This window comes from Vombatus ursinus, unplaced genomic scaffold (genome assembly GCF_900497805.2).
Source record: "Vombatus ursinus unplaced genomic scaffold, bare-nosed wombat genome assembly UNPS02014807.1, whole genome shotgun sequence".
Classification (NCBI taxonomy): domain Eukaryota; kingdom Metazoa; phylum Chordata; class Mammalia; order Diprotodontia; family Vombatidae; genus Vombatus; species Vombatus ursinus.
In genome coordinates, this window is record NW_020954585.1 from 60,778,322 (window position 1) to 60,791,021 (window position 12,700).

Sequence of the window (12,700 nt, forward strand, 5' to 3'; positions counted from 1 at the left end):
GAGGACCTGTGTATAAGTGCAGCTCTGACCATGTCACTTCCCTCTGCACTGCCTTCCTATTGACTCTAGGACAACAGCTGAAGGGTTCCCTAAAGGGACCAATTAAGATGCTATTAATTGAAGGAACTTGCCAGCCTTACTGCACATTACTCCCCAGCCTGTACATTACCATCTAGCCAAACTCCACTCTGTCCCTCTTCCTCTCCCTGACTCCTGTGCCTTCTCCAGGCCAACTCCCAGGACTGAAATTCATTCCTTCTAGAGCAGAGGTGTCAAACTGAATGTAGCCTGAACCAAATTAAAAAGTAATTGAGAAATATTTAGCAAAATACATAAAAATGCAATACAATATAACTAATGTTAATTTGTGGTTTTCTAGGTCAATATGCCTCCTTGAGGGATCCTTTTCTATTTGAATTCGACACTACAGTTTTAGAGTTTGCCTTTCCTGATTCCCACCTGCTGGTGCCTTCCCTTCCCAATTACTTTGTACTTATTATGTACATAATTATATATTCTCCCCATAGAATATAAGCTCCCTGGAGGCAGACACAGTGTCTTATTTTGCTTTTGTATCCCTGGCACCCAGTACAAAGCCTGAATGACTGACTATCTCTCATAGTGGGCAAAAGAAGCAGCTTAGCCTAGGTTTGGTGGTAGAACAGACTACACTTCACTGTCACCTCTAGACCTCAAGATCCTCCAGTGGGGCCTTTTGGGGAAAGAAGGTTGATCCATTAAACTGGAGCATCAAAAGCCCATTTCCTCGATTCCATTCCTTATAAGGGAAACAAATGCTCCTAATCTAATTCCTTATCCTAATTAGCACTGGAAAAAGAGGTGACTATCTCTCTTACTTGATTGGATTAATGATTTCCTCCTTAGGGCTGACTCGAAGTGTGAGAAATTTTAGCCCCAAAAGGAATTTAGCCAAGATCATTCTGGAAGAGATAAGAGGAAGCCAGGTGTTAAGCAGACAGAATGGCTTCTCTGGTCTTCCTGAATGCCTTGCACTCCAACAGAAAGGTGAAACAGTTGTCCCCTTGGCTTCACCCCCAGTGAATGTCTGCTTCACCATTAAAAACAAAACAAAACAAAACCAAAAACCCACACCTACAAATGTGGTTTATGAGCTAATTAAGAGCTTTAACAACTGCTTTATAAACCACTCTTCACCTAGTCTCTCAAGTGTGGGAAACCAGAGCCAAGGGGCCTGCAACTTGAGCTCATGTCACCTTGGGAAAGTAATTTTTACCTTTCTGCTTTTTCCATCTCAGAATTGAGAGGTGTGGACTAGAGTATTTTTGGCTCTGATATTCTAATGTTCTCTTTGAATGCTAGCATATCAATTCCATCTCCTGTCTCCAAGTGTTTTGACTAGCTGTCTGTTCCCCAGCCTGGAAGGAATGCTCTCTCTCCTTATCTTTGCCTCCTGGGTTTCTCCAAGTTTCAGCTAAATTTCTACTTTCTACAAGAAGCCATTCCCAATTTTCCTTAATTTTAATTTCTACTCCCCATTTTATCCTGAACATATCTTGTTTGTACATAGTTGTTTGCATGGTCTCCTCCATGGTCCCTGAGAAGAGGGACACCCCCCCCTTTTTTTTTGGTATTCCCAATGCTTAGCACAGTGCCTGACATATAGTAGATGCTCAATAAATGCCAGCTGACTTACTGACCCTATCATAACACTGCATCTCCAAAACTCAGCCATCTCCTACCATTAATAAGTGACCAATCTTCCAAGATGTCTATGAACTGATACAAAGAGAATAAATGAAATCAGTAAAACAAGATACACAATGACTGCAACAATGTAAATGAAAAGAATAACAACAAAAAAAAGAAATAATGTATAATTTTATAAGTCAAGCTTGGCCCTATAGAAGAGCTGAGAAAATGAACCTCACTTTCTTTGAAGAGGTGTATCATGGTACACCACAGGTACAGAATACTGCAAATACTGTTAAGAATATTGATGGATCAATTGGTTTTGCGGAATTTTTTTTCTATCTTCTTTTTATTCTTTGTAACAAGGGATGGCTTGATAGGAGAGGGGCATATATAGAAATGAAAGTTATGTAAAAATGAAAGGTACTTGTAAAAAAAAAGTTTTAACAAATGCAAATCTACCCATGTCCCCCATCAGGAATGTTCTGCCTTTAAGTCCTCACTGTGCGTCATTATTTGGGATCCAGGATACTGTGGACTTTGCACTGCTTTTTTTTACCTGATCTTGGAGACTCATACTTGAAAATCTCTTTTTATTTGTTTATTTTTTTAGGCAACTGGGGTTAAGTGACTTGCCTAGGGTCACAAAGCTAGTTAAGTGTCAAGTGTTTGGTCTGTGGCCAAATTTGAACTCAGGTCCTCCTGACTTCACTCCTGCTCTATCCACTGAGGCACCTGGCTGCCCCAAAAATCTCTTTTTAAAAGTTTAACTGATGTCTTTAAAACAATATTACTGTTGCTTCCCCCTATACTGATTTCCCTGCCAATTAGAACCCTCCTTTGTTCTAAGAAAATCACTTAAGCAAATAGGACAAATTAACCACATCTGACAGCATGAATCTTAATCTGCACCTATAGTCCATCACCCATATACCAAAAGTAGGGACAACTTTTTGTAAAGATGCCAAAATAAATGAAGCCACTCAAGACCCTGTTAACTGTATACATTATTCTGCCCATACATCATGTTAACAAGCACTCAGCATAACTTATAAGGATTTTAGTGGCAACTAAACACATTTTACTTGGAATACAGTTGATTCTTTCCATTTAAATTATATTATGGGGACAGCTAGGTGGTACAGCGGATAGAGCACTGGCTCTGCAGTCAGGGGGACCTGAGTTCAAATCAGACCTCAGACACTTACTAGCTGTGCGACCCTGGGCAAGTCACTTAACCCCAACTGCCTCCCCCGCTAAAAAAATTTTTTTAAAATTACATGATGTTTCACTATCATTTATCTGGAGTTAAGATTGGTCAATGTATTGATCTGAGTTCTAAGGTCTTTTAGTAGAAACAAGTTACTCATCCCACAATACATCCACCCCCCAAGGCATTCAAATGGAGCTATACTATAACTTTCCTGCCCACTTTATCTCAGTAGAGAGTAAAGCAAAGGTAAAGAGGCCAAGGCTATGATTTCATTCCCTTCGTGTCTTTTTGTTTTGTTCCTTGGTTACAGATGCTGGTGACAGGGATTGGGGGGGGTGTCTTCCAGTAAACACTTAACAACAGGATGGAGGAGGGAGAGAGGGGAAGTAATATAGCCATGATACACTTTTTTTTTTTAGGCATTTGGGGTTAAGTGACTTGCCCAAGGTCACACAGCTAGTATGTGGCAAGTGTTCGGTCTGAGGCCGGATTTGAACTCAGGTCTTCCTGACTTCAGGGCCGGTGCTCTATCCACTGCGCTACCTAGCTGCCTGCTTGATACACTTTTAAGTTTAATCTGCACTAGTAATATTTATTGATCACTTTCTCAAGTCTATACAATCAACAATACAATAAACCAAGCCCTGATTTGTAGTTTTTACTGATTTCCAAGGTATAAATCCTCACACTGAATATTTAATCATTGGCCTTTGAGATTGAGTATGAGTTGGCTTCAATATGCCCTGGTGTGTGTGTGTGTAGCTACAATACATATAAATATATAATTTATGTATATATACATATACATATTGTCCCTTAAACCCTATGCTTTTCATAACTGCACATCCTTGGGCAGGAGGAGGAATAGGCAAGAGAGAATATATGTATCAATGCAAATCCATCAACCATTACTAGAAATATAACTTTGGAATGTCTGCTTGGGTGATGGGAGATCAAAACCATCAAAAACAAGTTCCGTCAAGTCGATCACAACTTCATGAAATCTAGGTGCATTACAAGAGCAATGAACATACATGTGGAGCCCAAAGCTTTCACAATTCATACAGAAGTTTGCATTTTTGTAACAGCAGGAGAAAGGAAGGAGAAGATCTCCACTTAAAGGGGCACAGCATGGGAGGGGGAAAGGTGCAGTAAAGGTGGGAAAAGGACAAAACTCTTCCTGAAGGGGAGGAGCAAGGCAACAGCAAAAGCCTCATTCTTTTCCCTTGGGAACTGCTACACTATGGAGACATGATGGTCTGCTTATCTACAGGTTGGAGCAGCACAAGCAGTTTCTCAGCCTAGTGTAGACTGACTGGCACCTGTCTTGATACATGGGGAGTCCACTTTGGGATGCAAAACAACAATTATATCAGCTGTGGGGGAGGAGCTTCATCCTTGACACATTCAGGGCCTCCTGCATACTCTGCATCCTGTGTTTATTGAAAATATGGCAACTCAAAAAGATAAGTTCAGGGGACCCCTTAACATTCTTTAGTGACCATACACAGTTCCCTGGCTCCACTGTCACAAACAGGGGATCCCATTGCCTTCAAAGGAGAATTCTCTCAGTTCCTTGAAAAAAGAGGGCAAGTAGTCCACAGACAATTAACTGCAAATTCAGAACTAGAATCTAGGTCTTCTGATTCTCAGGTCAGTGTTTTTCTATTTACAAATTTTTATTTATTTGGAACTTAGTAAACACCAAATAATACAGGTATTTCCATATACATAGAACAGAAGAAGTAGATTGCATGTGAAATTATGGATCTCTGTTATATATAGTTTGCTTTTCTTTCTAAAATATATACCTATATAATAAATTCAACATGTAACTTTTAAAGCTGTCTTGTGATTTAAAGCTGTATGTGATTCTTTCTGCCTTTCTTTCTGTATATTTAACAATGACTCTTTTTTCTTTCTTTTCTTTCCTTTCCTTTTTTTTTTTTTTGGATGTCCTTTCCTTCACCCCACCCCTCATCCTCCTCCACTGGAAAAAAAAAGAATTAAGTACTTATAACAAATATGAATAATTAAACAAAATAAATCCCCACACTGCAGGACAGGATTCTTTGAAGTGTATTGTGATGCTTCAGGATCTGAAACCACACCATTCTACATTTTCCCTAAAGAGGCAGTATGGTTCAGTGGACTGAATACCAGACTTGGGAGTCAGAAGATCTGGGTTTCAGTTTTGGCACCGAAACTAGCCTCCTAAGACTAAAGAAGGCCCAATTCCTTTGAGTCCCCATTTCCTTTTATGTACAGGGATAGGGACTGCATCTGTGATTCTATTGGGATAGGGTATTCCAGATCAGGAAACTCCCTCCGTCAATGCAGGGTAGCACCTTCTCTGTAACTTATAGCCTTAGAGTTGCCCAGGACACTGGGGAGGTAGAAGGGGGGTGCCTAAAGTCAACAGATGGCATGTGTCAAATGCTGCACTTGAACCCAGATCTTTCTGGTTCTAAAGGCCGGCTCTCTCTCCATGCACATAAAATGGGGATGATGTTAACTGAACAACTTATCTTGGAGGATTTGTAAGAAGAAAAGTATAAGTTGGATATAAATGCAAGTTGTTATTATTACCTGTCGGAGCTGAGGTTTAGGCCTGTGTCATAAGCTCTTGCCACAAGGATCATAGAATGCCTGTCACCTGCTTCTGCAGCCTTCAGTAAATAATCAAATCCTTTTGTTCTATTCTCCTCCGACTCCTATCGAACACAACCAAAAATATTATTTATGTATACATATATCATTATGATGTGTCTGTCTTTCTCTTTTTTCCTTCTTTCTTTCTAACATGTTTTAAGAAGGAAACTCTGAGAATTTTACAGATCAAACTTTTTCTTTTTTAATGAAATTCAATAAACATTTTTAGCCATTCCAAGCACTGCACCTGGGAGAAGGGAAGACTTGACTTTGAATCTTGCCTTAGGAACTCGCTAGCTGCATGGCCCTGGGTTTTACTTTTACAGACTCAGTTTCTTTATTTAAAAATTGAAAGAAGATAAATCCAACAGCTTCTAAGATCCCTTTCCAGCTCTAAATTTATGATCTCCTATATGTAATGCTGGACACTGATGATAATCTCCTTGCTGAATCTACTACAAATAGTACATGTCTGGAAGAGTAGGCCCCTCTTTTTATGATATTACATCTATTTTGGTGATTCCATCGGGCAGGGAGCATGGCAATCTGAGCCTATCTGTTGCTAAAACAAAAAAAGAAGACCGTGGAGAGATGTGGAAATGGAGGAGTATGCTTGAGAAAAAACTTGCCAAATTCAAGTGATCAGACTTCCTTCAGCACAAACAGTAATAAAGGTGATTTTCCACACCCAGCATGCGGCCCTGGCTTAAAAACTTGATGATCTCAAGTTGCCAAAGCTTTCATCCCTCTTTCTCACTCAGAGCTCCTCTGCCAAAAGGACGTACTGCATGCACTTCTTCAGAAGCCAGGCCATCTCCATGATTTCATGGAGAGAAATACAAGATACAAATACTCCCAGCTGCTAGTACCTTCCCTTCTAAGGCTACCTACCTTCCATCTATTCTGCGTTTATCTTATATATACTGATTTATATATATGTCATATCCCCATTAGAACATAAGACTTCATAAGGGTAAGGCCTGTTCTTGCCTTTTTTCCCCCGCTCTGAATCCTCAGTGCATGGCACACAGTAAGTGCTTAATAAATGCTTGATAAGGCACTTACTAGTTGTGAGGGAGATCCCTTTGGAAGTTGTATTCACTTTTTCTGTATGTTTATTAGGGTATTGTCTAGATGAGTGCCACAGTTATTTTTTCAGACAAACCAGAAGTACTCAATGTTTCCCCAAGCAGCATGCCAAGACATATTGGGTTTTTTTTTTGTGCTTTTTTTGGTGAGGTAATGGGGGTTAAATGACTTGCCCAAGGTCACATAGCTAGTAAGTGTCAAGTGTCTGAGGTGAATTTGAACTCAGGTCCTCCTGACTCCAAGGCCAGAGCTCTATCTACTGTGCCACCTCATATTGGTCTGTTGACATCTTATCTGGTGGTGTATAAACCAGTTAGGCTTTTCTCCACAACTCTCCCTTTGGCTTCCCTTATCCACAAATTTTTGGTCAATAAAAAGTGTACTTTCTTTCCCCGTGGCAAATCAAGAAATTTACAGGCTTGCCACACAATGCAAAAGGTTGAGAAGCAAGGTGGTGATTATCACCTCTTTTGGTTTACAATATACCTAGTCTTAGAGGAGGAAAAAGTCCCGCCCATCCAATCATATTCCCCGTCCCCAGGAGGTAATGGCACAGGGGAGAGAGTGCTGGGCTTCTTACAAAACAGCAGGAATACGGGTACAGATCTTGTCTCTGACACTTAAACAGTTGTGGCTTTAACTCCCCAGTGTGATAAATGGTAAAAGGATATGAATATTAGTAGAAGAAACCAAACTTTCAATAGTCACATGAAAAAATGCTCTAAATCATTACTGAATAGAGAAATGCAAATTAAAACAACTCCGAGGTACCACTTCATGCCTATCAGATTGGCTAATGTGACATAAAAGGAAAATGACAAATGCTGGAGAGGATGTGGGAAAAACAGGACACTAATGCACTGTTGGTGGAGCTGTGAACTGATCCAACTATTATGGAGAACAATTTGGAACTATGCCCAAAGAGCTATAAAACTGCATACCCTTTGATCCAGTAAGACTACTACTAGGTATGCATCCCAAAGAGATGGAAGAAAAGGGACAAGGACCTATTTGTATAAAGATATTTATAGTAGCTCCTTCTGTGGTGACAAAGAACTGGATGTCCATCAACTGGGGAATGGCTGAACATGTTGTTGGTATATGATTGTGATGGAATATTATTGTGCTATAAGAAGTTATGAGTGGGATGATTGCAGAAAAACCTGGGAAGACTTATATGAACTGAAGCAAAGTGAAGTGAGAAGAACCAGGAGAACATTATGCACAGTAAAAGCAATACTGTAATGATGATAAACTTTCATGAAAGACTTAACTATTCTTAATAATACAAGGATCTAAGACAGTTCCGAAGGACCCAGGATGAAAAATACTTTCCACTTCCAGAAAGAGAATTGATGAAGTTTGAATGAAGAGTGAAGCATACTTTTTTCACTTTCTTTTTATTGTGTTCTTTTACACTGTGGCTAGTAAGGAAATATGTTTTGCATGACTTCACATGTATAATTGATATAAAATTGCCTTCTCAAATAGGAGGAAGGGACAAGAGGGAGGGAGAGAATTTGGAACTCAAAATTTTTAAAAATGACTGCTAAAATTTTTTTTTACATGTAATTAGGAAATATTTAATGAAATAAATAAAATAATTAAAATTTTAAGAAATAGTTATGGCTTTACAAGTCACAGTCTTTTAACCTCAGTTTCCTTATGTGTGATATAGAGATGATAGCACCCACTTCACTGGGACCTCACAGTGGTTTTTGAGGATCAAATGAGATAATGTACTTTGTAAATCTTCAAGTGCTATATAATTGTTAGCTATTATTGTTGTTGTTGTCATTATCATATCAAAAATTATCTTATCAATAGTCAGGTACAGTATGGTGGTACATGCTCTCCTGTGAACCATGCTATGGGGAGGCTGAACCTGGTGAATCACTTGAACTCAAGAGTTCTAAGACGCTGTGGCATAAAGCCAATCAGATGTCCATACCACGTCTGGCACTAATATGGTGAGCCCCTGGAAGGGGAGAAGTGGGGAGACAAATGACACTTAGGCTGCCTAAAGAGGGCTAAACTGGCCCAGGTTGGAAACAGAGCAGGTCAAAGCATCCATGATCAGTAGGACTAGGCCAATGAGTAACTGCTGTACTTCCAGCCTGGGTGAAATAGGAAATCTGAGTCTCCAAAATTAATCGACTAAAAGGGCACACACAGAGGTGACACTGCCACCCATAAGCCAATGGGGTTTTTACTACAGGAACAGCAGGAATCATCCCCTTCGTCCTGGTCCTGCCATCTCTTACTTTTTTGGGGGGGTGGGGAGCAATGGGGATTAAGTGACTTGCCCAGGGTCACACAGCTAGCTAGTAAATGTCTGAGGTTGGATATGAACTCAGGTCCTCCTGACTCCAGGGCCAGTGCTCTATCCACTGAGTCATTTAACTGCCCCCCATCTCTTACCTTTAAGGAGACATCAGCCAGGATGTGGTGGGGGAGCTGGGAGTACATGAGCCCAAGCCCCACAATAGCCTCAAGCTCCCCCAGATCTGCTGCGTGCTCCAGGTGGAAGACGGCTGACTCCTGATCCCAGGGCTGGTCTTTCTCACAAAAGCGTCCCCCTTCATGGTAACGCACCATGGCCAGGTGAACCTGCCACACAGACCACAGTATCAGTGCAGAGGGCCTATGAGGAGGCAGCTTACCAGCTGCATCTAATAAGGTAACTCATCCCCACTGAGATAGTACATGGAAGTCAACCTGCACGAGAAAGTGATTAGCAAAGGAGCGGTTGAGTCTTTAGAGAAATCATTTATGATCAGATTAGTGCTAGATAGGCAGATTCCCCTTGGTGTGATGCAAAAGATTTTTCCCCCTTTTTTCTTTTTCTCAAATGCACATCACCAATACCTTCCCCAAAATGGACTTTCCGATTTTCTTTTCAAGGTCCAGATCATTAAGTCTCTGCATTTCCACAGCAACACAGGATGGCCTCTGGAGATGAAGCCTGGCAGAGTTATAGAGATTCCATTTCTCCACACTGACCTGGAAAAAGAGAATTTAATACAACATTTGAGAGATGCTCAGGGAGTTAATGCATTTCACCTTCACCTGGCTGGTGAAACCTCAGCACAGAAGACACTGCTTCACAAACACCCTGGGGTTAGGATGAGGAAAAGGCAAGCGCTAGGTTTATAGGGCTGTTGCAGACTTACACTACTCTATTCCTAATCACCCTTAACACAGCCACTTCAGCTAACATGGAAAAAGATGGAACATTTTAGCAAATGACAAAAACATCTGGCAAACCTGAAAGCAGCCACTGTATAAAAAGACTACAGACTCGGGACAAGACCAATCAGGGAGCAGCTCCCAAAAAAACCAACACCAAATAAGCATTCTCAATTCTATAACCACTGTTGACTTTCAGCCAATTTCTCTTGTATTCCATGTTTTAAAAATAAGAAATGAACCACCATAAAGGCAATAGCAGTGAAAAACAATTAGCAAGATTATCAAATCAAATTGTAATGGGCTCAATGGAAATCAACCCCATTTTTCTTGGCTACTGTTTGGCCCAGTGGTTAAAAAACAAGATGGACACTTGAAAGGAAAAAGAAACAGTTTATGATCTAGGCCGACAAGTTGGAGAGGCCAAATTTTAGAATGGAACCAGCCTGCTAAGTATGTGCTGGATGAGGTGCAAAAGGTAGGAAGCAACATAGGAAATTAAAATCTCAGGATGGGATCCACTTAAGTCAGTGAGTCCTTGGCAGACTTAAAAATTAACCTGTAGAAGATTAGGTTTATTTCTCACCATTCCCATACACAAACTCTCCACTGGTCTACTCACTGTGCCTCAAATATGCTTTTATTCACAACATTTTCCCCATCTGGAATGCCCTTCCTATATCCATGCCACCCACTCAGATCCTACCCATTCCTCAATACCCACATCTCCTTCCTTTCCTACCAAAATGGGAAACCATCTTTAACTCCTCTTAACTTCCATAGTTCTTAAGCATTTGCTGTCCAGTACTGTTATCTTTTCATGTATCTTATCGCCCCTAACTACACAGTGTGATCCTTAAGGACAGCAAACATGTCACAACTCTTTGTATCCTTCACAGAGCCTTGCTCTGCATGCATATGGTCTCAATAAACACTTGTTACAATACCTTTTCTTCAAGAAAAAGAATTCATGGGGGTAAAAACGATCCAATGGAGAGGTGCCCCTATAAACCAGAGAATGCTAGTCATGTGAAAGGGAGTGCCAATGGATCACACAGCAGATTCCAGTTTACAAAGCACTTTTACACACAGGACAATAAGCAATTCTTTAGGAAGAAATAATGTTATTTACCCTTCCATAACTGCCCAGACTGTCTTCATCAGATTCATACTGTTTCCGGTTGCCATTTGAATGGGCCTAGATAAAGGCAAAGATTTAGATGATTCAAACTATATATCTCTTCTCCTCTTCCTGCCTCCCACCTTCAATGTTCCTTTTGATCTGGAACAGGATGAACCATCCGCGACTGAGGCTTGTTCAAAAAAGCCAAAAAAGCCACGCCTTTTAGTTCTTCCCATCCCCCAAAGAAACCAGATTAGCTGGTTCTCTATCTGAATCACCCCCGGGTAAACCACATTTATTCCTTGATCCAGGGATAATATTCTGTTATTATTTTAACTCTCATCCATAGTTCCAAGATCAGACCATGGAAACCCAGGCTCTCCTAATGATACACCCTCAAGATGGCAGCCACTCTTGGACAAAGCCCTGTCACCAGGATGCCACTGGAGTTGTAATGAGGAACTAGCATAGCCTACCTAGGCTTGTACATTAGATCTGGAAGGGACTGCAGGACTGGCAGTATGGTACAGTAAAAAGAACACCAGCTCTACAGAGGACCTAGTTTCAAATCACAACTCTGACACTTAGTACCTATGTGACCTCAGGCAAGTCACTTGACTTCTCCGTTCAGCTATTCCAGTCGTGTCTGACTCTTCATGATCCCATCTGGGGTTTTCTTGGCAAAGATAGTAGAGTGGTTTGCCATTTCTTTCTCCAGCTCATTTTACAGATGAGGAAACTGAGGCAAACAGGGTTAATGACTGGACCAGGGCTAAGTGTCTGAGGCTGGATTTGAACTCTGGAAGATAAGTCTTCCTGATTCTAGGCCCAGCGCTCTATCCACTGCAACTAGCTGCCCAACTTATCTGGGTGGCCTCAATTGCAATAGGAGAGGATAGGTACCTTTGAGGTCCCACTTCCAGTTCTAGACCTATGATGTTATTATCTAGTCCAGATCCAAAAAACAAGCTTCACATAACAGGGATTCATGTTTTCATGTATATTTTCTCCTTCTGTTTATGTGTGTGTATATATATATATATATATATATATATACACATACATAATTTATATATATATACATATATATATACACACAGACTGCACACATGTATATTGTAAAACAAACAATTTTGAAAGATTTGAGGACTCTGATCAATGCACTGATCAACCATAACTCTAAAGGACCGTAGAACAATGAAAAAGGCTACCTCCCCCTTGACAAAGAGGTGATTGACTAAATATACAGAATGAGACACATATTTTTGGATATGGCCAAGACAGGAATTTAGTTTGCTTGACTGCATATTTGCTATGAGAGTTTTGGTTTTTCTTTTTAATTTTTTTTTAGTGAAGTAAGGGAGATGGGAAAGAGAAAAAAAATAAATACTTGATAACTAAAAAAATTTAACAAAAATAAATAAAAGCAATGCATTTGGAGATGCTAGTTCTATTTGGTGTTTAAGTTCAGAATATATATACATATATATATTTTTTAGCTTTTTGGTGAGGCAATCAGGGTTAAATGACTTGCCCAGGGTCACACAGCTAGTAAGTGTTATGTGTCTGAGGCCGAATTTGAACTCAGGTCCTCCTGACTCCAAGGCCAAGTTCTATCCACTGCGCCACCTAGCTGCCCCTAAGTTCAGAATATTTTTTAAGTGAAAAACAAAACAAAACAAAACAAAAAAAGATTAGTCCAGTTCCTTCATTTTACATATAAGGAAACCAAGGACTAAAGATAAGTGACTTCTGGATTCTAT

The 12,700-nt window shown here is 40.3% G+C and overlaps 1 protein-coding gene across 1 annotated transcript in view; it reads right to left on the reverse strand.

Annotated features, from left to right (window-relative positions):
- The window catches only part of LOC114052309 (eukaryotic elongation factor 2 kinase-like), a 59,753-nt gene that overhangs the window by 9,996 nt on the left and 37,057 nt on the right, over positions 1–12,700 (reverse strand). Inside the window, exons 12-15 of the mRNA XM_027874858.1 lie at positions 10,947–11,012; positions 9,494–9,628; positions 9,047–9,235; positions 5,474–5,598 (exon numbers count right to left, since the gene is read on the reverse strand). Coding sequence (XP_027730659.1) covers positions 5,474–5,598; positions 9,047–9,235; positions 9,494–9,628; positions 10,947–11,012 — 515 coding nt within the window. The remainder of the gene's footprint in view (positions 1–5,473; positions 5,599–9,046; positions 9,236–9,493; positions 9,629–10,946; positions 11,013–12,700) is intronic.